The sequence below is a fragment of the Ambystoma mexicanum genome, chromosome 12 (assembly GCF_040938575.1).
Source record: "Ambystoma mexicanum isolate Mex_15411 chromosome 12, UKY_AmexF1_1, whole genome shotgun sequence".
Taxonomy (NCBI): Eukaryota; Metazoa; Chordata; class Amphibia; order Caudata; family Ambystomatidae; genus Ambystoma; species Ambystoma mexicanum.
In genome coordinates, this window is record NC_090936.1 from 670,198,995 (window position 1) to 670,224,259 (window position 25,265).

Genomic DNA, 25,265 nt, shown 5'->3' on the forward strand with positions numbered 1-25,265 from the left:
GGCTGTCCATGTGTAAGTGCTGGAGAAGGGAAAGGGGGCGGGGGGTAAGGTTCCCACATATCCTACCTGGTAGGATGGGGTAAAGGTATTGCAGGGGGAGGGATACAACATCTCGCCATCCGGTGTCCCACTCCCACTCCCTGAAGACCCCTCACCCAGGTGATACTCTCGAAAAGGTCCACCCCAGGGTCTGGATCCAAAGGTGATGGCCGTGTCCTGGCCACCTGAGAGAGAGATCCGCGGGGACTAGCGAGTGAGACACCTTCTGGTTTCTCACATGAAATAGATAGTGGATGTATCACTCAAGAATTCATTTGATATATTGAGTAGAAGGATGCAATCTCTACACTGACTGCCAGTCCAGTCTGACCTTCTGGTACCAGATCATGTACCTGGGCTAGTAGTTCAGCAGCTACGATATGGTCATCAAGGTCTTCCTCCCCATCCAATGTAGTTAATTGGGGTCTAGAGCTAGAAGCATTCAGGATCTCATCCAGGATTGTACTGTTTAAATGAACCAGAATGTTCATAGCAAATTGGATAACAGATAGCTGAGCTTGCACCTCAATATAAGAAGTCATTCTATCCGGGACACCATTAGTAAGACGAACATCCTCCTTCATATCGCTCGATAACGGTGAAACAGCAGATTGTTGTGCACCATTGTCACTCATAGCCAGCTTTGGAGAGGCTGATAATCCTTGAGTTACGCTGTTCATCATATCGGATATGTTAATTGCAGGAGGAATATTGTTTGCTGACTAACTAAGCAGGCTAGTTCTGGCTTCCTCTGGCAACACTGGATCAGGCAATTATTCAGAGCCCATGGTGTCTCAAAGGGTATAACAGAGAGCCAACAAGGAATTGTTTTTGTCCAGGGTGGAGAAAGTAGTCTCCAGCACATTACCATGTGTAGTGTGTAAAGGTAGTGATGAGGGTTTGTGCGCATTATGTACAGATTGAGCACTGTCAGGGAAATGGACCATTGATTCAAACGAAAAAGTAGGAGCTAATAGTACCTGCCCCCCTGGTTTAATTCTAAGCTTATTCAGGGAATTTATCACCCGCGTATTGGTCTTTAGGCTTTTTGATCGTGTACAAGTAGCCAGGGAGGTTTGCTCCCACTTATATGGTGCTTTTTTCTGCAGGTTGTGATTTGTGTCCCTTGGGCATAATTTGCCCAGCATATTTCCCAACACACTGATGGTGTAAATAAGATTCCTTCACCACAATCACAGAAGCAATCAGTCAAGCAGTAGTGTCCGATTTACCAAGTGACCAGCGCTCCTACCGGAAAGTCCCAAAATATTAGCGTAGTATTGATGTGATTACAGCAGGCACAACCAGATATCAGAAGCTACTATGAGTGCAGACCCGGCAGTAAGAAGCCTCTGTTTCCCATTGAACACGGTAGGAACACGTAGAAACACTTGCGCTAAACTCTGCTTAGCTCCGCTTGGGAGCTAGGCATTTCAAAAGCAGTCTCCTCCTCCAGATAGCAGACACTGTAGAGACACTCAATGAACCGTGTTAGAGTTGTGCAACACGTAGAAACACTCACGCTACACTCTGTAGTCTAGAGAACATTGTGTTTCAATGAAACACGGAGGATGAGAATATTGAAAAGGCACATTAACATTTCTAGTAATGTTTCTTCGGTATGACGTTCATTCATGGACAGTGTTTTTTTAATTGGGTTTTGGCACATTTCTGTCCCTGAAAAAACGCTCAGAAAATGTACGGGGTTGTGGGTAAGGTTATATAAGGGTTGGGGAGGTTGGGAATAGTGTAACATGAATAGGGGAGGTAGGGAGTTGGGGGGACACTCCCAAAATAAAAAATACAATTTGCAATGAGTTATTTTGGAAAACATATTTAGGCAAACAAAAATAAATAAAACCTCTATGAAAACTTTCAGACCATGTCCAATAGGCAATATGCCCATCAATCGGTTGGAATATGATTAATAGAGATTCAATAGGGCAGCAGGGATCTTCTCATTTATGCTGCCCACTTTAGGGATTTAGTGGCACAGAATGCATGGCCAGAGGATGCCAAATTAATGGTGCTCTATCACGGCTTGAAGCAGGACTTAAAAGGGAACCTTAGATCAGGTGGTTCCACTTGACCAGCAAACATGGCTAGTTAGTCAGTGGTTAGGTTATTTAGATCAGATGGCAGGATATAGGAAGGGGAGAAAAGTCCTTTCAAGCTCCACCCACAGGGTGATGACCAGGTCCGAGGGGGACTAAATGAATCATGAACCTTAATCCATGCCGCTGGGAAACACCTATGGGCCACTTCAGGCAGACGAAAGGAACCACAGATGCCAGTTAACCCAGTGTGTCTACTGAAGAAATCCTGGGCATTCTGGGAGGAACTGTAAGATACTAAACCCAAAGACTTCTGAAAATGATAGCACCCCTAGCTAACAGAGTGATCTCATGATCCACTTCCCAGCGTATAGCTTTCTTAATGTGGTTTGACATTCCTTACACAGGAATGCACATAAAGACCTACATAGATTGACCCTGAAGTGTGAACAAATACTTACCTTTATTGATAACCAGTCCACTGGTAATGTAATTGACCCGATATTAGCTCAATGAATGAGCATTCCACTAATCTCAAAACTCCAGACCTAAACCATCCTTTCCGTTGACTGGTCAGTCCTCAAGTCCAGGCCATATCCCAAAAATCATCCAGTTTGTAAACGTTGGGCTCACAACACCACCAAGAACTGCTGGGTTTGCTGCAATCTCTGCACCTCCCCTGGTTGGGGTTCTATAATCCTTGCATAGGCTGCCAGGCCAGAAACATTCCATGTTTGTTAGTACCCATCCTCTGCTTACCAATCCCAAGCCTTAGAGTGCCCATGGAAACTCCCTTGTGTTGTTCCACAACGTACATTGTAAGAGGATTCAATTCAACACTACAACTAAGTCAACGCCTAGTCTATAATACTGAATGAAAACCCTTATTGATATACTTTATGTCCAGTTCATGCATTCTGGATGACTACCCCTATATAACACCCCTCTCTCAGAATCCCCCTGACCCCACTGAGCCAAGAAGTAGTTCTGTTTTGCAAGTTAAAAGGTTTATTTGAGAAGTAAAGCAATATATATCTATATCACGCTTTATAATAAATTAATAATTGGATATCACACTTAATCTGGTATGATAAAGATTAACAACAGAGAATCTGGCACTAGCACACTTCTTGATAATCACTAAGGAGTTGACATGAAATGGATAAGATAGCAACAATACTTTTATGGTTTCAAATGGATGCAATGTGGAATGAAATGCAGTAAAGAAAATAACTTGATAGGATTTCAGCAAAAGACAATGTAATCACTTTCTTGGACAATTCACCCCCCCCCTTTTATGCAATGCAAGGAAATGGAAGGAAGGCACACAATTCTCAGAAATGCAATTCAAATGTAATTCAGTTCACCCCAGCAACTTAGACTACAGAAGTTGAAAACACAGGCAAAATGCTTTTATATGTGCTGGCAATTAAGTGAAAAATATGCTAAAATGCTTTTAATTCCCTCTAGAGGTTCAGGGTGAGTGGTATCTAGTTAATATTAGTCCAGGCTCACATTAGCAATGATTCAGGGATGATTAGCAGGTTAAACGAATTTTTCTTTAACGCAAGGCAAGCAGCCGCAGATTTTTACACGTGAAGAAATTTGCAAATCGCGGTAAAATGTCAAATCGCGGCTAAATTTGCGAATGCGCCGAGCGCGATTACAGAGGAACTACAAGGACTATCACGTTTTGGGGTCCTAGGAAAGCCTAGGATCTCAGCTTCCAGATGAAAGTTACTGCAAGTCTCTAGCACAAACGGTCACGGAGATATGAGCGATTAAATAAAGGTCGTTTTTCAGATTTGAAATTTTAAAGTTCAAAAAGACAAGTGCAGCTTGCAACTAGAAAATGACAAGTGACAGCTTTACAATTGACAGGTGACAGTTAGGAGACAGTTCTACTTAGATTAAAATAGGATTGAATTATATTATTTTAACTAAGAGATTGGTTCTGCACAGTTTTCTAGGTACTCACACTATATTCTTGAGTGAAATGGGCCTCGCCACGGATCTGGTCAGGTTTTAGACTGGACTCTGGTCTCTGCACTTCACAGTGATCTGGGTCAGCTCTCTCTGGTTCTGCTAACAGGTCAGCTCTACTCTGCTGGTCTGGGTCTCTGAAGGTTGATGGAGGTAAAGTATGGATTTTCCCGGCAGAGCTTCCAGCTGCAAATGGATTTGAAGGCCCTATCTGTCCTGTCTGTCTGCTTTTATGTGGTTTTTTTATGGGTGTGTGTGCAGCATCACTAGACCCTACCCCTCTCCACTTATCATTGGCCAAGCTTTCATTTCTCCCCTGATTGGGGGAGCTAAGTTGTGTCAGAGTGATGTCATTTTACAGCCTGCAGAAAGTCCACTCCTCCTGTCAACTTACACACAAATCTAGATTTGAACCAAATACATATTTGCAGAGGTACATATTGTTTAAAATTACATGCACCCATCATGCATTACAGGAGGTATACCCTGTTCAAACTCCGCTCTTCCTGGGAGCTTGCATTCAGAAATGGTAATATTTTGCACTTTTTAACTGGTTTGCAATACCGGACATTACCCCAAATTTACACACATGTGCGCAAGGAGTATGGACATTAGTTGATGAAGTGTCAGATTTTTCACATGCACACATTTTGAGTAATATCCTCTTTTCCGCTAAAACCCCCCTGAACATACCACCGGTTCTAAAAACCTCTTAAAATGTGGGCAGAAAAATCACAAGAATTATGGTATCATTTATAACATTTTCACATGTCCGCTCTATGAGTTATTCATCTTTTTAGAGTTATGTTCTGGCCCCAAAGGGGTGTGGTTTTCCTCCAGCACAAGGTTGAATTTCTGGTTTTTCCAGTTCTGCCAAGCCAGCTTGCTCTCACAGGCAGTGCCCCTCCCCTTTGCTTCAGGAGGAAGCTACTTTTACGACATCTGCAATAAACCATCTGCCTGGGTCAGGAGAGGCTTTGTTCAGAGCTCCTGTATTCTGTGGGGGCTCCCCTTAATTCAATTATCAGAGAGATGGCATATCCTTAGTGTGGCCAGCAAAAGGCAGATAGGCCTGGGAACACAGCTGTGACTCAAGTTTCACTCCTGATGGGGGTGGCTGGTGGGCAGAATTCAGTTCCTTAAGCCAGGTTTCAGATAAAATGTCACTTTTTGTTCCCCAGTTTTCTGCATTCAAATAAAACTAAACATTTTTACATATGCAGCTAGAATGCTGATTCTAAGTTCAAAACTATGACATTTAAACAATTTCAACCTATGTGACACTCAGAGTAGGTCACTCAGTCAATTTAAACACTTAGATTTTTTAGTGTCTTTCAGTCCACATTTACTTAAACTGCTGAAATCCACAGCTCAGCCAGTCTTGTTATAAACCTTCAAGTCACTTCAGGATATAACTTTACATTGGATCCACCTCTCAGTAAGTCTTTCTTTGGCATGTTTTGGGTTCATTTATTCAGTTTTCTACAAAATCTGGTGGTTTTAAAACGCCGGCTTTTGGATAGTGGTGAGTACTGGTACTGCACCCCTTTTTGGGATTTAAGAAAATGAATTCCCAACAGTTATGGGTTTGCTTTTGGCAATCAGCATTGCCATTCCCAATGGTTTCAGACTACTGTGTGGGTAGTCCAATGGTGGTTTAAGGCAGTGTCCTTCTGTGCCCATAACATCGGCAAAAATGAGTGGCAGCCTATTCTTCATGCATTTCCCTGTGCATTTTCTGGGAAGCTCTGGCCATCATGATGTTTTCCATGTCAGTACTGCACAGTTTTGAGGTAGGGCTTGGATGCGTGGATAAAAACATCCCACAAGATCCCAACCAAGATGTTGGTAATAGAGCACACCTTTTAGAGTGACAACACTCTTTGCCCACTGTTGAGGCAGACAAATTGCCACACCATAGGCCTTCAAACTGGCAGACACTCAGAAACCTTAAAACCTTAAATAAGCACATATACATTATCTGAGAGGTAAAACACATTCTTTAAGGGACATATCAATGAAATCATCTATAGGGATTTTACCTAAAACTCCACATCTCACGGTGGGTCACACATTTTCTTTATCCTTAAAAAGATGTGAGCAAACTATGTCCGTGTGCTGACTACTGACACATCAATGCCATTAAGGTGAAAAATCAATATCCCCGGCAATGATACAGGTACTGCTAGACTAGGCCAGGGGAAAAGGTACTACACCAATCACAACCTCAAGCAGACCTTTAGTCCAGTCTGGAGATAGATTCCTTGCAGATTTTAGAAGTCTGCATTCCACAACTGATTTGACATTCTAAATACCTTGTGATGCCCTCAGAGTTGTCCAATGCCCTCATATAGCCTTTCTGCACTTTCTTAACATATTTAATGACATTTTGGACACTTCTGCCATCATCTACCTGGACAAAATCCTGGTTTTTCACCTTTGAATACTATTCATGTACATCATGTTAGAGACGCGCTGCAATGCCCAAGAGGAAGCCCACAATATAACAAATAAAAAATGTTTTTTCCACCAAGAGTGGATCTTGTACTTCAAAAACATCCTGATACCCAAATTGTATGCACTAAAGAGCAAATTACATACCTGTCTGTAATGTTCTTTGTAAACGATATTCCTTCCACGGGATTCCTCATCTATGATATTCTATGTCCAACGCCCGCTGCCTTTGGAAACATTTTCACCACCACGGAGTGCATCATTAGCTCTATGTGCCCCACGTCAAATGCGACCTTGGGGCCAGTATCTATGGAGCCACTGCGATCAACATGAGCTAAATTTGGTCCTTTTTCCCCCAGCACTCGGTCACAGAGGGACAGCAGGACAGATTTGCTGTACACCCTATCCACCAAGAAGGCAGGTTGGAACGAACATCTATCAGAAGGGCCATTACAGAGAGGTAAGTAATGTGTTCTTCTAATGGGTTCCTTGCTCTCAAGGATACCTCATTATTGATAAGATTCCCATAGCAATACGTATATCTGGTGGAGGGAACGAGAGTGAGGAGACCCCACCTAGACCAGAAAAGTTGCGAGGACTGCTTGACCAAACCAATCATCAAAACCCTCAAAAGGAGTTCAAGCAGTAATGTCTTGCCAATTAATACAGCTAGAACCATGTGACTGCTTCCACCTGCCAATCCAACAATTCTGTGTTGTTCTCAGAGGCGTTCTGGAATGTAGGATTAATTGTATGTGCTTTGTTGACCAGATGACAAGTGCTTTGGTGTGGAGGGAGAAAAATCTAGTGTCTTCTGGGTTAGGCGGTATGGATCGACTATCCTGAATCGGACATTTTCCCAGAGCACCCCGCCGGTACGGAGCTGGACTGTTAGTGCTTATCCCCATCTCTGTGTTACTCTTGTGGGCAGTCTATGTAGAGGGACCCAACCTACCCCACCTCTGACACCACTGGCATACATGAGCAATGTACAAAACAAAAATCACAGCCATAACTAGATGATGATGTGTTGACCTTAGCCATGTTTACGGAGGTGGTGCGGAGAGAGATCAAATTGGTTGGCACACAAATACAAATCCCTAAGTCTGTGTGACAATGACGCTAGCCTCTGTCTGAGGCACAGGTACCCCCAGAAACACATTATACGTATACTAAAAAAGACATGTTAAGCCGCCTTAGGACTGGAACCAGGGCCAGTTTAATTGAAAGATCGCCTGAAAGTGGTGGGTTGCCTCATATAGACTGTGGAAGTGTTGAATGGGGCTGTAAAGCCATGACCCTTTCAAGGTCGTAAGAAGTTTTTTGTTAATGTAATTAATGTATCGTATAGACTCTTCTGTATTAGGCTCATTATGTAAACTCTATCAAAAGCTTTGAGGACCACATTCTTGGGACGGGATACTCTGCCAGTTTCTCTGTTTATTTTTGCAGAGCCGTATGGAAGTACATAATGTGTCTATCTTTGCTGCCTGTGGTTACTTACTGGATTACTTTACGATCGCCTTTGGTTTCTACACAAACCAAGGATTCTCGGGTTGAATTGTCATCTATCACCACTGCTGATCAAACATTGATCATGGATTCGAAGACAGGAATGTATGAAATAAACAGAACACATAAGGACACATGGGCCCCTCCTTTCCCCTTCTTCTTGCCACCTACATGCTGCCTATTGTCCCTACCAATGGTCCACGTTGTGTGTTTCATCGCCATTGCACTCTTCTCATACATCGGGAGATGGCCACAAGGGTGATCATGGTACGTGGCCTGTGAGGCCTGAGTGGAAACACAGGATGGGGAAACAACCGAAGAAGCAATCCAGCAGTCTAATTGGACTGGACCGGTCCAGACACTTACCAACAGCACTGCGTCGCACACGATCATCACCAGGCTGTTCAAGTCACAGCCCTTAGATACATAGCACCATGGGGCCACCTCCGAACAAGCAAGCCTTCATAAAACCACAACATTCTGCATTACCTGTTCAGAACGTTCACATCAGGAAATATCAGGCACTGCAAAATGGCCCTTTAAAGAAATTCACAAATGTTGCTTAAGTCCATAGAGGGTTAGCCTGCATGAATACCAGGATTTGCCTACAATCTAAATATTGGCTCCTCATTATGGAAACTGAATTTTAACATAAGTGGGTAAAAGTATACAAGAGGCTTTTCAGTAAATGAAATAGTCTATTGTTAAATTTGAACATATGCATTCCCAGTCTACCTTAGAAAGTGTGCACAGTCGATCAAGTCACATGGTTTTTCTGTTTTCTTATCCCACACTTCAACAATATGGCTATTCTTCTTTGCCAAATATATGTATTTATTCACAGCCATGCAAATTATATTTGCGTCAGCAGAAAAGGCACGAGGAAATCTGCAAAACAGATACAAGGAAATATTACCAACGACTGCTTCCAAATGCTGGTATGAGAAACATTGCTTACGTCAGTATGAAGAGATCCTGCCCTTTTAATCACAGATGTTGCTATTTCAGTCAGAATACACGTGTGTGCATTTTCCAAGTGTATAGCTGATTAATAAAGGGTGCATTAAAGGACATGCATAATCCACCATGGACAATTTTCAATGGGTGAACTGATGGGAGAACTAAATTCAGCCTTTGGACACATGCTCAGCTTGTTTTGGACGTTTACACAAAGTAGGGATTGGAGGGTACAATTAATGAACTAATGGTAAACTGCAGATCTACTCTAATGTATGAAAAATAATCTGTCGGACTGCAGAGTGTGATTAGTAGAGGTAGTGAATGAAGTGCTTGTGTGAATGAAAGGAAGGTGCATAAGAAGAAGGTGAGGTGGAGCATTAGTTTGGAGGATGGAGGAGTAACATCCAAGGGTAGAGGCAAGACTTAGAAGGAGTGAAAGACCTCAGTGGGACAGAAGAAGAAGACATAGCGAGTAGAAGTGGTGGAGCTGGTAGGAGGAGTGTAGTAAGAAGGGAACATCAGAGAGGTAGAGTAGTTTGCAGGTGTGATAGTAAAAAGACAGATAAGGCATAGACTGCCCACCCACCCCCACATGCCCAGAGTTCAGCGTCTTTGTACCCATTCCATTCTCTTCTCCTTCTTGTTATTAACCTTTGGATAGACCAGTGCAATGATACATGGCCAATAACTAAGAAAATGGCGCATACATTTCTTGATGGATAAACAAACACAAATACTGCTAGTGTCCATCCCCAACCACACTACGCCACCCCCCCTACCTTCCACAATTCCCCTTGCATAATCCCACGTCACCAGTTTTCATCTCCTTCCATTCTGAGCCCCCCTCAACCTTATGATACATCCACCTCCTTGAGCCCCTTTTTCCGTGTACATCCTCCAGAGCTTTCTGACTCTGATATGCTATCCCACCTCAATCAAGGTGGCTTTAAGTCTTGCGTTGCTGTCACATCATTGCCCTGTAAGAAAGGCATGGTATCAACATTAAGACAAACACAAGTGTCCACAATTCAAGGGTGTTTATTAAACCTTAATTGGGTTTAAAAAAGGCATATCTAATACTAAATCTAAAGATGGGAGAAAGCTACGACCATCAAATAATAATAAAGCAATCCTAGTGACGTCTTAAAACAAAAGGGCCTATACTATTAAACCTATTGCCAATCCTTACCTCTAAATACAAATAGTGTGGGAAACAAAGTTATGCAAAAGAAAAGTGTTCAAGAAATAATATATGTCAGGATATACAATCCGTTTGGTTTCCCTTCCCCATGTTTTCAGCACGGGATAAGGCGGCACACTCGAGCTTAGCTACAGAAGTCTCTGGCTTCTCTAGCATGAGGGTAGCACTAAATAGATGGGTGTCCCCTACTTCACTGGCAAGAAGGGGAAGCAATTTGCAATAGTAAACAATGATCAAGCCAGCGGATATGAAGCTAAGTTCACTTAGAAAGACATGGTTCCATCAATAACATGAGAACAGTAACCCACAGTTAACACCGCAGATCACCCCTTACAGACCACAGTAAAGACTTTAAAAAGGTACATTTTTATTATTTTAGTCAAATTTCATTAAGAAAGTATTAAATCATTTGGAATTCACACAAGGAATTAGCATACAAAATTATAAAGTGCAATGTGTGATAAAAAAGTGCTGGTCACAAAAGGAGGCTGCGAACAATTCAATGCCAGATGGCTGTACAGGGGAAGAATGGCAATAATACCTAAGATAGATATTCAGTTGCCAGGACAACATTCTCTATTGGGGAAAGAAACAATCTCTCAGACAGAAGGAGCCAGGTCAGCTGGGGAAAGGTGATTATAGCAATTTGATTCAATTAATAAGTTGATTAGCTCAACCCATCACATAGGCAAAAGAAAAGAAGGAACAGTAATTTGAAATAGGGCAGTCCAATAGTGTATTAGCACTGCAAGACCTCACAATCCTAAAACCATGCACTAGGGGTGGCACAAATTCACATAAATACATATAAACAATGTAATAAGCATGACACCAAAAAAGAGTAGTTTCGATGGAAGAAAGATCTAACTGGATTGCAGATGATGACCATCTTCGTCAGGACGTGGCATTCCCATACACATTTTCTTGAGGATTCGTCTGAAATTTGTTTTAAAGGATGAATACATAGATTGGTGAATGTTAAAAACAACCTATAAATTAAAGGTGGTATCACATAGATAGTAGTTCTACCATGATCTCAACCGCTGAAAAGGCAAAGGCTCTGGAGGCCTGTCTAAAAAGTCCAGGAGGTCACAATCCGGCCATGCCAACAATAGATCACAAGTGAATTGGATCTGGAGACTAGATGAAATCAGTTTTAGCCACAAACAGCGCAAACAGCTGTCCTTGGTTTACAGTTTCACCTCGTGTTGTATTGAGTTTCTAAATCTCCATAAACTCCCAATTGGGTAATTCACAAGATGTCAACCTGTACAAGTCATTATCTGGATCAGCCGTCAAGAACCGAATGGAAAAACGAAACTAGTCGGGTGCATCAGCTCATGTTATTGATGGACCCATGTATTTCTAAGTGAACTTAGCTTCATATCTGCTGGCTTGATCGTTCTCTAGCACGAGGGTGCAGTTCAAAACTCCAACATCACGGCCTTCTGTACCAAAGTCTCTTTGGCGTTAAAAAAGCCTCTTCTTTCAGTGGGCTTGATGCAACAAACAAAGTTGCTTTACTTTAGGATTCTCCTACGCACTCTTTTCTCAGGAGATTTACTGTTCACCTTGGATTCCCATCACCGGGCTGAGATCCACTGTAGCACAAAGTTCGTTTTTCACATATACCCAATTTTCGAAGGATTTCCACGTTTCCAATTTCTCAGGTCACTCACGGTTCACCCCGGATCCCCTCTGCCGGGCTCAGATCCGTTCTAACACAAAATCTTCAGTCTCCCTCTGCTGGGCTCGAACCAATTTTTCTACTTTGCCATCAACTTTCTTTACTGTATCAATATCAAAGACTTTCAATTATGCACAGGATTTAGCTTGACCCATTGCAGGACCACGTCAATTCACAATCTTTTGCTACTCTTTCACTTTTGTCAACTCTCAGCTGGACACCTTACAGGGACCTTCAACTGAGCATGCACAAGGTGCCGGACCACTCTGTCAAAGGTATCATATATTTTGGCTTCAAGGTTCAATCACTCATCTGCAGTTCAACTTTACTCACGTTGGTCATCACACACGTTTCACTCAATGTTCGTTCCAGCGTTCGCCACACAATGTTGCTGCTTGCAACCTTGGCTTCAACACCGACCGGTCTTTATTGGTTTCCCCAACTCACCGACTGTGTTGCTTTCACTGAAGCAGCTTTGTTCTTGGAGCTAAGGACAGTACCACAGTGGCGGGAGATTCTCCCTGCCTTGATTACCGATGCGAGAGGACCTCTGACACACAATGCAGGATTCTTCAGCCTGGTTTCCTGGTCTTACGCTTTCTTGAGGTCTCGTGAATGTAACGGTTCCTTGACGAAAAGGTCAAGGGAACCTTCCTCCTAGCGTCCCCCTTCTGTTTCGAAGTCTTTCTCCTCTTGTCAATCTTCCATGTTGGAACTGCTGTTTCCTTGTGTGCTTTGCCTCGCTCAGTGTGTGCTCTCGTGCGTAGCCTTTTATGCATGTGGGGAAGTGTAATGGAAGTCAGGTGTGCGTGATGGTCAGTAATGGCCTGACCCTGTCTGACCATTGTATTGGGATACGTCAGGTATACGGCTTAGGTGCTAGTCTGTTTTCTCTCATAGCGGGCTGTCCGTGAGAAAGTGTGTGTGTTGTGAAAGGGGGAGGGTTGAGCTCCTAAGCATCCTACCTTTTAGGATGGGGAAAAGGTGTTACAGGGAAGGGGCTATTGCGTCTCACCATCCAGTGTCCACTCCCACAAGACCCCTCACCCAGGTGGATGTTCCCGCACTGCTCCACCCCCAGGAACTGGATCCAAAAGTGATGGCTGTGTCCTGGCAGCCTGGATGATAGATCTCCGGAGAATAGTGAGTGAGACACCTTCTGGTTTCTCACAGCCCCCAGTACATACCTGCCCCTCCCTCTCCTGTTCTGTCCCGCTCTGTGTCCTTAACACAGTAATCTCAGCATAACCACATCTGTGCTGTGAGGAGGTTAGAAATGTGAGGCCGATTTCCCTACCTGAAATAAATTAAAGGAAACACTAACAAAGGGTTTCTGTCCCTCACACTTGTACATACACCAACTCAATAAGGTAATATATGGCAGTTCAAAAGCAACACATGTAACATTTAAGTTCACATCATAATAACTGTGTCCTTAATAATGTGGGTGAATTCCCCTTACACAGATTCAAGTAGAATGTATTTATTTATTTTTTATTAAAAGAAAACAAAGTGTTTTTAGTTTTTATAATAAACCTTTACACTAATAAAAAACAATTATTAACATAGAAAACAGAAAAATATTTCAAAGCTCTACGCCAGCTCCAGCATATATAAATCAATATACTACTAACAATACAAAATCAGGCAAAGCATAGGCAAGTTATGCAGATTGATGCAGTCTGGGGGTCCAGCATTGCCCCATCCCCACCATGGGGTCATACAGATATAATATAGTCAACATCCTGTGACATGGGCTACTCTCCCCAAAACTCTTTCAGATCAGCTTCCCCCCTGGAGCATCCTTTTGCTAGCTCCTCGAAAATAATCTTCAACAGGGAAGTCACTGCAACAATCAAATCCTTGTTTTCTGTCATAATTCTGACCCATAGTTTTCCGGTGAGGACACTTGCGGTCGAGTGCAAACATCTTTGCAGAAAGATAAGTCAGATGGCTGAAAAGCCTGGACATTCAAGAAGCAGGTGGAAAAGTGATCATCTCTTAGCACTGAGCCACACACTCTGCAGCCCCACATTTCCCTCTGAACCTGTAATTTTGGGCCCATAACTACCCTTGTTGGCTAAGCTCAGAGACAAAACCTTAAGTAAAGATCTCAATGCTTTGTAGAGAGAAACTTTTGTATTTAGAATCTGAGACTTCTGCGGCATATGTAGGTAGTGATCCTTTTGGTACAGAAGATGTATGTTTAAGTCATCATTGCTATTTTTATCCCATCTCTTTATCTTATTTTTCCTTGTATAAGCGGTGTCAGAACCCTTCAATTCGATCAGATTTCGATAGGCAATACATTTCCTGGAAAATGTATACATGAAAGAGCTGCAATTTTGGCCATTGTTCATTTGCTCATAAATGCAGGCATTCAGTGAGTTTACCTCGTCTTCCTCCAATTTGGTCAGCAATGGTAGGGATCTCTTGATGTGCTACGCCCACCAAGCGGTCAGACCCAGTTCGAAACTGATTACACTAATCTGAGTAGACTTCAGCAACCCCAATACTGTCTTCCAGATTTTACCCTCCAACTTATCGCGGAAGGTTTGGTTCCCAAACAAAATTAACTCGCAGCCATATAAGACTGTGGCTGTCACCTTTAAATTTGTATACATCGATTTGAGGAAGCAGAGAATAGGCACAGAGCTTCTTCTTTAGACCTTTCCTTAGTAGAATGGACGTACCTATTTTAGCTTCCATTTTCCCCTTTTGGATGATTAAGTGCTGCTTAGTAGAGATGGAAAAGCCTAGATATATGATACTGGTAACCTCCTTGATCAGGGATTGATTTACCTTCCAGCTAGAACTCTTGGTCTTAGTTTTGGTAGTAAAGGTCAGTGTGTAGGACTCAAGATGGTTAGTTTTAAGATGGTTAATTGCTAGATACGTTTGTACACCCTCAAGAAACCTTTGCAGACCTGCAGGCGTACAATCCATTAGAACTAAATTATCTGCATATGCGATGATATGAACTCTCAGGTCCTGCCATCTAGGCGCGTAGACCCCCCACTGTAAGCTTTAGTGCGATAGGTATGCTAAATATAGGTTGAAAACTGTGGGGGCCACCACACACCAGTGTCTTACCCCTTCGGTGATCTGAATGGGGTTTGAAAGCTCGCCCTGATTATTTAGACAAATTGTTATTCTATTTTCCTGGTAAATCATACTGAGGAGACCTTCCTCACTACCGCATCTTCTGAGTTTCTCCCAGAGCATCTTTGTGTTAACATTATCAAAGGCAGCACTAAGGTCCAGAACTGCCAAATATAGCGATTTCCTAGTATTCCGCCCAATATCTGAGGTACATATGGACAGGGCAGCTGCACTCATAAGGGTGCCTACATTCTTCCTAAAACCTGGTTGCAGTGGGATAAGTATTTTTTCCCCCGTCAATCCATCTTGTTAAATCTTTTAACACCAGCTTGCAAACATGTTGGCTGCTGATTCAATCAGTGCTATTGGGCGGTAGTTTGCTGGGTTGAGTTAGTCCCTGCTCTTATAGATGGGAACAAAAGTCGCATATCGCCTGGATATCAGACACTCTGTGCCACTAGCAATGCATTGGAATAATCTACATAAAATATCCGACCATAAAATAGGATCCTACTTGAAGAATTGATTGGAGACTCCATCAAGGCCACTGGCTTTTGAGTTATTCAGGGATTTGATGGTAATCAAGATATCCATAGCATCAAACTCAAAGGTCCAAGGGACGACAGGGCCAACATCAGACATCTGCTGAATCGTACCAGAGTGATCCATATTCCATTTTTTATGATAGAAGGCACACCACTCTGACTCAGATATGCAACATGATTTCAGGGCAGACCGTTTTTCCTGAGTGACATTTAGTATCCTCCATATACTTCTGGTATCCTTTTCCACCAAACGTTTGAACAAAGACTGGTTTATGGCAATATGAAGTAAAATTATGTGCCCCTTTAGCCAGTTAGTGTACTCAAGCTTGATTGTTTTTTACCTTCAGCCCAACCCAATCCTTGTCTACTAGAGATTTCAAGTTTTTTGTTTCTGCCTTCGATACCTTTTCTGATCTTGAATCAGCGGGTTTTGCATGTTTAAGTGCAAAAGGGGTTCGGGGAGTCTCCCGTTGATCAGAGCCCATACACACTAGTTTGGCCAAAATAGATGCAAAATTCATTGGAAGAGTGGCTTCGCTCCTTGAATTTTCTGACAAAAGAGACCACCAAACATTCTGTTCGTGATTTGCTTTATGTACTTTGTCAGGAAGCAAAGTGCTAGTTTTCTGCTCATAATCATCATGTTGGTCAGGCCCTCAGTACTGATTGAGGTCAGCAGTCCTGCTCTCAACGAGAGGCAAAGCATAGAGTGATCACTTTGAGGAGATTTCACAATCTTGAACGCTTCAATCTTATCCCCGTCAATGTTTTTAAGAAGGATATAATCTATTATGGATTCTGTCCCAAAATGTTGCCACGTGAGTGTTTTTGACCAGGTCTCACCAAATAGTAAATTGGTTTGGATAAAACCCCACCAAGACAGAAATTGAGACCATTTCAAGCCTTGAACCGCTTTCTTTCCAAGGCACTCAGCATCATTGGAAGTGATTGATAGTTCCACTTCACCATTAGCCACCCATTCTTGGTCCACTATCACCAGCGATAATTGTACCTGCTCCTGAATACATATCGTTGCACTTCATCAGCACATTTCCCAATTCCTCTACGACCTCCTCACTGGGGACGTTAGTGTGTTAAAGTAGATATTTGCTATCAACAGCTGTACTGATTGGGGGCCAGATTTGTCAATAATAACAGATATCAAAAGAGCAGCAGAGGTGCAAGGCCAGTCCACTAAAACACAATTCAGATTCTCGCTCTTTTTTCGTAGCAGGCTTTTAGCATATTAAGCGGCCATCAATAACCATACAGTGCAGGAGCCATGTTTCATAGAAGATGATTATGTTGCACTGTAGTAGGTGGTTTGCCTGATCAGCATGGAGAAATTAGTTGAATCCTCTAGTGTTCCAGCACAAGAGGTCTAAGCAAGAAGCCAGGCTGATGAGCTGGGATTGATGGCAAGATATTTGGTAGCCATCTCCAGCCAGCATCCGGGTTAGGCGGCCAAGGATAGTATCGTAAAAGTGACCTGTAATTGTCATGCGTTGCTCAGAGTGTATGGGATTCTTCAGAGTTGAGGTCGCGTAGTAACATTCATAGCCATTCAGTAGGAAATCCTCCTGGTGAGAGTACACAAGGGTTTTCTACTAGTTTAGAACTAAAGTGTACAGAACATTTCCCAAGGAGGGTGCGATTGGCAAGATGTACAAACTTCAGATCTTGGGATGCAATTGTTGACAAAGATGGAATTGAAGACAGAAGTGCGAGCTGTTTGCTTCTGTTTAGAGTTGTAGTGCGTTCATCCTCAAACACAGATTCAAAAGTTAGGGGTAAAGGGGTGCTGAGGGCTGCTGTATGGTCTGCCGTCATTCGGTCCGTCTGGATACAAGGTGCCGACTTTGTCTCTGGCCTCTGTCCCTTAGATTTGGACTTAGGGACTGTCACACTCTTAACACCATCATCCAAAGCATGATTCCTGAATTTTGTTTTGCTGTTAGAAAAGGATAAGGAAATCATGTCTCATATCAATAAGTTTCACTTCAGTTCTCTTTTTGTTCTAACTTGATAACACAAAGTTCCAAATTGAATTTAACCAACAGTTCACAAGTGTTCAACAATGTTTTCCTCTTTTCACTTGTAACCAAGATCTTGAAACAACTTCTTTTCATCAAAAAAGAATATTTCCGTGCTTCATTAGCTTCAACAAAAATGTAATTGTCAGGATATTTCTGCACCAGTTCATACAACACTTGCTTCAGTCATATTAGTCAGGATGATTCTGTATTTATCGACAAAACACTTCAGTGGTTCTTCAACTACTTCAAGAATGTTAATCACAAGGCCTCTCCTAGCAATGACAGCAAAAGGGCAAACATTTAACATGAATAGGAGCAAAAAGATAACCGAGAAGTATCATTGCCCAGCAGAGGCCAACCCATGCTCACTCGCACTAGCACAAGAGCGATAGGAAAAGGACTTTGTACACATCCATAGTGAGGGTACACTGTTCGTTTATAATTTTTATTTTCGCACACTTAGAGCATTCATCGTGAAAGTTGTGACTGTTATTGCTTTAATGTCCCATGCTTCCCTTAAACCCTCACTCTGCAACCTTCCAAGGTCAATTTGCCGTCTTTGTTAGGAATTCTAATGTGCAAGAAGACCCTCTCCCTGTTTATTTTTCTGTGTTTTCCTGGCCTATTTGTCCCAAACATACCCACAACTTCATCAAGGCAGTCCATCGATACTTGAAGTCATTCGTAACCCTAGATTACGCATTGTGTGCTAACAGTTGTTCTTTATTACACTAGCAGAAAATCGTGACCGCAGAGTTTAAAAATAATAAGTACTAACATAACGCATTTCTACCGCATTTCAGCCAGTTCATCAATTTCTTCAAAGCTGCACAAGAGTCTCAAGCGGAGTAAGTAATGAATGCTATTATTAAAAGTATGATAATTTTGTATTGCGTCGCCTTTTCATTTGGTATCTTTTCTCTTATTTTTTGGCGAATGTCGTTTGCTATAGAGAATAAAGTGGTGACCCCTACTAACACAACCACAAGGTCACCAGGCGTGGGTACCATGTCAGATGGAGAGGTAAGCACTGCCAGACCAGCAAGGAGAGGTAGACGCAGTGTTGATGTAGATGTAGGAGGGGTTGATCTCGATCTCACGGATACTGCTCAAGTATCCAATAACATGTGGTACAAACACATGACTAAAGTAGGTAAACATACCACTGGGTAGAGCTGCTATGTATGCTACATTATCCCCTATGCCATGAGTGCCTCCAGAACGTGTGTGGCAACTGAAATATCAGCAGCAAAGGCACAGTGCCTTATGTACTTAGTAATGGTAACCACCTGAGGAAGATTCCACAGCTTTATGAAAACACTAGATATGATGGACTATTATTGGAAAAAATACCAACCTATACAATATATCACTGACAGCCCACAGAAAGGAGAGACGAAAACAATAATGTTGAAAGAATCACCTAAGAAATGGTGAATAGAGATAGGAGGAGAACCAGCATGCTGGGAAAGACCACAGATGCTTGTTTACGGCCAAGTATACACAGCAGAAGGATGGAAAGAAGGACTAGTTGGGAGCAAAGTGTATACACTCCTCACAGTTCCAGTTCATAAGGTTCAAAAGCAAAATGACAAGTGCCTAAAGGAATGAGAAGCAAGTGGAAAGTTATTAACATGGGTACAGAATGAAGCTGGACCAATGCCCATAATACCACTGAAGAAAGCGGCATTATGTTTCCAGAATGATGGAGCAGGAATGCAAGCAGACACTAAAGGTTCTAGGCATGAAAGTTGGGACAGCAGTATTAATGGATCATTACTGGGCCTGCAGATCCAAGGCCAACCAACTGGGGAGGAGTATGTTCACTGGCACACATCAACAAGCCAGCATTAGCAGTTCCGCAGACATACATCAAAACAGACGACTTCCCTAAAATGGATTCTACCTGAAGAAAGAAGAGGTTGGTAGAATTGACAAGGGTTAAAAGAGGGAACTACATATCATTGCCAATGGAAGATTCTCTGGACAACATACCACCCGAGCACCGGTTGTTCAGCAGAACAGAGATATATGAGATGATATACAATGTATGACATTTATAACGCGCCTGTACACAAGTGTTTCTAGGCGTGACAAAACAAGGAGGGGGAAACAAAGGGGGGACAAAACAATGATCTTACTAGGCCTTGTGTCATTCACATCACACAAGTGTGGGAAATAGGGAGGGGAGAAGTGCCAGGTTGGGAGCGGAGAAGTGCAGGTAACTCAAAAAGTGCAGCCAGCTGGGTGGCTCATAAGCGCAGAGATAAGGGACTGTAGGGTTGCAGGTACAGACCATTAAGTGCATGGGGAGCCCGGAGGCAGTGCAAGGGCAACTGGACATGCTGGAACCTGGACCAGAGTTCAGAGGGTAGCCAGGTGACCAGTGTGCAGAGCAGTCAGGGACATCAGCAGGGGAGAGGAAGAGAGAAGGCGGAAGCAAAAAGGAAGGTCTTGAGTTGCTTCCAGAACCAGAGGTGGTTCTGCTCAAGTTTGAGAGAGGCAGGTTGGATGGTCCAGAGGAAGGCCCCAGCTGAGGAGAGGGATCTGCCCCCCACTCTCTGCTTGGAGAAGCGTCTGACCCTCAGAGAGTTGGAAGGTGGATGAGTGGAGAGCTCGAGAAGGAAGATGTTTAGGAAGAGAAAGTTGGAGGTAGTGCGGTCCCAGGCCCCAGAAAGCCTTGGGGAGGATATAAAGGGTCTTGAACTTGATCCTTGCAGCACAGGGAAGCAGTGAAGTGATTTCAGAGCTGGAGAGATACGACCCCTAGGCTTGAGGCCAAGAACAAGTCTGGCAGTCCTGTTCTGGATAAGTTGTAAAGGTCAAAGAGTAGAGGCAGGCAAATTTTGAAAGAGGCTGTTGCCGCAGTGCAGTCTAGAGAGGACCAGGGCCCTGGAGACAGTGAGCTTCTGGAGGTAAGTGAGAAAGGGTCAAATACCTCTGAGGAGATGCAGCTGATAGTTAGACTTCTTAGAGATGTTAGGAGACAAGGAGAGGGTGGATTCGAAGATGACACCAAGGTTCTTAGCCTCACAGGAGGTAGCAGGAAGAGGGCCGAGAGTGGGCAGCCAGAGAGAGAGGAAAGGAGGAAGCAGGTGTACTAATGAGGAAAATCTCAGTATTACTGGCATTAAGGCAGAGATCACTGGTGGCACACCATTCCTAAATTGCGGCCAGACAGTCTGGTATGAGAGAAGGAGTAGAGGTGGCTGAGGGGAGCCTGAAAGAAAGCTTTGTGTCATCCGCATAACACAGAAAATTGGAGCAGAAAGTACCGATGCAGAGGGCAAGAGGTGCTCTTCGCATCGGTAGTTCCTGCAGTACAGACATACACAAACGCAAAATGACTCCAGATTACGAGGTGGGAGCTGATGCAAACAATAAACAACAGTTAACGACTTCAATGCCATAAAATAAGAGCTTAGAGCAGTAAGGTTGATGGCCCTCCAGAACAGGTATGTCATTGACCTCCTCACAGCAATGGAAGGAGGAGTTTGAGCCAAGATTGTATCATGTTGCTGTATGTTTGTTCCAGCAAATGATGAAGCAAACAGGACACTAACTGAGGCAGTTAACAAATTGTCACAAATGCATGTCAAAATGGAGCAAAAATTGAAAGGGGCAGGAAAAGATGAAGGTTGGCCGTCATATATATATTCTCATGGACGCCTACATGGATGGAGAACGGACTGAAGGTGTTGCTGGCAGCGCTAATACTCGTGCTACTGGCATTGTGTGTGATCAGAGAATGTATCACACAATGCTGGAAAATGACAGAGAAAACTGTAGGAATTAAAGTATTAGTGGAAACAACTTCTGAAGAAGGTAAGATAATAGAAGCTTGAAATATTCTGTCGACATAAATAACAGGGTGTATACTGTTCCAGCTGAAGTAGTGCTCGAGGATCCCAACAAATACAAGGAATATTGGGGAAAATGGGTGTGGTCACCGGAAGGAGACTGCTGTTATGCGACATGGAGTTTAGATGACCATGCGGAGCTCTATGGACACCTGGAAGGAGTGACGAAGATTTGCCTGCTATGGGTAACAGTGAATAGGTTTGTAGAAGTGGTTGGCAGGTCGACAAAAGGGGGGACTGAAGAGAGGTTCCCTGGAATGGCCCTTGAGTCCCCAATTTGCATGACTGCCCTGAGAATGACAAACAACAGATGCCAGGTTGACCGGTGCATTCCACATATGTGAGCAGATATTCTCTCAAACAACCATTCAAACCTTATCCAGCTGATGCCTTTGCGGCTACAGGTCCCCCATCACTGGACCAGGTTGACTAATAATAAATATCCAGCCGTGATGACTTCAATTAGTGATACCACAACACAGTAATATGTTAGTCACCTAGTCAACTCACATCCCTGCACAAAGTTACGCAGACACACACGTTCACACATGACGAACATGCATACACCGTTCTGCAGATAGAGGACAAATATATATATATATATATATATATATATATATATATATATATATATATATATGATACATTACTCACCGTAATCGTATTTCTGATGCTTGTATCTGCTTAGATTCACATGCTGTGCATAGGCCGACATCTAGTGGAAGCTGCGGAGTATTACAGTTTGTTTTTCGAAACTCGAAAATGGGCGTTGACACAGGGCATGCCAGTAATACTATCCCTAGTGTGACGTCCACTGTACCCATGATCCCTCACGCGTCTAGGACCCTGAGATTGTATTTTTTCTGACATGAGGTAGCATGAGGAGTAGCGCGAGTACAGATGATCCAAGCAGATAGAAGATAGATAAGATAAGACCACAAGCATCCATGCGCCTTCTCTCAGAGGGGAGGAAGGGTGGGTCGCATGTGAATCTAAGCAGATACAAGCATCAGAAATACGATTACGGTGAGTAATGTGTCCCTTCTGAGGCTTGTGGAATCTGCTTAGATTACATGCTGTGCATAGATTAGCGAGCAGTGTTAGAAGGAGGTGGGATTTGACAAGGGTCATGAGCAAATAAATGTCTTAGAACCGCTTGTCCCACTTGAGTATCTGCCTTGGAATGGGTGTCAATGCAGTAGTGCTGAGTAAAAGTGTGAAGAGAGCTCCAAGTAGCTGCTTTGCAAATGTTGTCAAGGGGAACATTCGCAATGAAAGCCAGAATGGCCCCAATGCCTCTTGTCGAGTGGGCTCTGGGCGTAAAAGGCAAAGTTTTGTCAGAAAGAGGGTAACACAACTGGATACAGTTGACAATCCACTTGGAGATGGCACCCTTAGAGACGCAATCTCCCTCTTTGCCTGTGGCTACGGAGACAAACAGTTGATCTGTTTTCCTAAGCGGTCTGGTCTTGTTTATGTAGTAAAGGACCGCCCTACGCATATCTAGGGTGTGTAGTTTAACCTCAGCCGAGCTTTGTGGATTTTGGAAGAAAGCCGGAAGCTCGATGGACTGGTTTACATGGAATTTAGAGATAAACTTAGGTGAGAACCTAGGGTGTGTCCGTAAAACCAGCTTATCCTTATGAATAGTAAAGAAAGGATCCTGCACTGACAGAGCCTGAATTTCACTGACCCTTCTTATGGATGTAATGGCTACTAAGAAGGCAGTCTTATAGGTCAGGTATTTGAGACTTGTCTTATGCATGGGCTCGAAGGGGGGGGCCCATGAGTTTAGATAGCACCACGTTCAGGTCCCATCCTGGTGGTGGGTTAGATATAGGAGGATGAAGTCTCTTTACTCCCTCCATGAAGGCTTTAACCACGGGTACCTTCCACCACAACACTTTGCTATGTGAGGTTGTGTACGCTGACAGTGCTGCCAGGTGTACCTTTAGTAAGTTGAAAACCAACCCTGCGTCCAGCAGGTGGAGCATGTATGTCACGACTGTGGAAGGAGTGCAATCAACTGGGTTGATTTGTTTATTCTGGCACCAGATAACAAATCTCTTCCATTTGTCGAAGTAGCAATGCCTCGTGTTTGGTTTCCTAGACTCTTTTAGGATGTCCATACACCTCTGTGGTAAATTGAGATGTCCAAACTCTGACCTCAGGAGCCATGCTGCTAGGTTCATGGAGTTGGGCAGAGGATGCACCTTCTGACCTTGGTGCTGGGACAAAAGATTGTACCCGCCCGGGAGTTTGATGGGATCGCACACCGAAAGTCTGCGTATGTGTGGAAACCACGGTTGCCTCGCCCACATGGGAGCAACTAGGACGAGCGTCATCGACTCTCTGTTCATCTTGTTCACCACCTTCCTGATGAGGAGTTGGTGGAAAAGCGTACGCAAACATCCCTGACCAGTTCATCCACAGGGCGTTCCCCAGGGAGTCTGGTTGGGGAAACCTGGATGCGAATCCTGGGCACTGTCTGTTTTCGCTTCTGGCGAATAGGTCTATAGTGGGGAAACCCCACTGAGAGAAGAGATCTTCTACGATTTCTCTGTGTAGACACCATTCGGAAGGGGATCTCTGCTCAAAGCGTCCGCTAGAGAATTGAGATCCCCTGGAACATGTTGAGATGACAGAAAGATGTTCCGTCTGAGTGCCCATATCCAAATTTTCTGGGCAAGTCTGGACAGATTTGGCAAACAAGTCCCTCCTTGCTTGTTCAGGTAGAACATGGCTGTCGTGCTGTCCGTCCGGATCTGCACCGACAGGTTCAGTAGGTGGGGCTCGAACGCCTGAAGTGCTCTGAAAACTGCCAGAAACTCTAGCAGGTTGATGTGATTCTTGGCCACTGTGTGAGACCAGAGACTCTTAGCTGTGTGGTGGAAATGGTGAGCACCCCATCCTGTCAGGCATGCGTCCGTCGGGACTATCGCCTGTATCTCGGGATCGTAAAAGGGTTTCCCCTTGGATAATTGTCTCTTGTCCACCAGTGGAGGCTTTGTACAAGTGTTGGCGAAACGACCACTAGATCGTCCCACTGACCACTTGCCTGAGACCACAGTTTCGCCAACCATTTTTGCATGGGACGCATACGCAGGCGCTCGTGGGGGACCAGGTAAATACAGGACGCCATCATGCCCAGCAAACGCATTGCTTTGCGTACTGTTATCTGGCGACCGGTTTGATATTGCAGAATTTGCAGTAGTATATTCCGAATTCTTTCCTCTGAAGGAAAAGCCAACCCCTCTTGAGTATTTAGAACAGCTCCTAGGAACTGCTTGGAGGTGCTGGGCACCAGACTTGATTTTTTCTCGTTTATGGAGAAGCCCAATTCGACTGAGGAGGTCGATAGTTCTTTGAATGTTTGTCCTGCAAATTACTGGGGTCTCCCCCGTGATGAGCCAGTCGTCCAGATAAGGGTACACTGGGATTGCCGCCCTGCGTAGGTGTGCCGCCGCCACCGCCAGTACCTTGGTGAATATCCTTGGAGCCGAGGCTATCCCGAAGGGCAGTACCTTGAACTGGTAGTGCTGACTGTCCACCTTGAAGAACAGATATTTTATGTGCGCTGGGAACATGGAAATATGAAAATAGGCATCTTTCATATCCAATGTTGCCATGTAATCTCCCTTTTTTAGGAGGGGAATTACCTCTTGGAGAGTAGTCATGCGAAATTTTTGGGGCTTGACATACTTGTTTGCAGGCCGTAAATCCAATACAGGGCGCATTGTCAAATCTTTTTTTGGCACAAGGAAGTAAGTTGAATAAATACCCTTGTTTACCTGGTGTCCCGGGACGAGTTCTATCGCGTCCTTTGCGAGAA

At 43.7% G+C, this 25,265-nt stretch overlaps 1 protein-coding gene across 1 annotated transcript in view; it reads right to left on the minus strand.

The window, feature by feature from the left end:
• Positions 1–25,265, minus strand: part of LRRK2 (leucine rich repeat kinase 2) — a 2,398,611-nt gene that overhangs the window by 85,754 nt on the left and 2,287,592 nt on the right. The window contains exon 48 of the mRNA XM_069629211.1: positions 8,778–8,930. Coding sequence (XP_069485312.1) covers positions 8,778–8,930 — 153 coding nt within the window. The remainder of the gene's footprint in view (positions 1–8,777; positions 8,931–25,265) is intronic.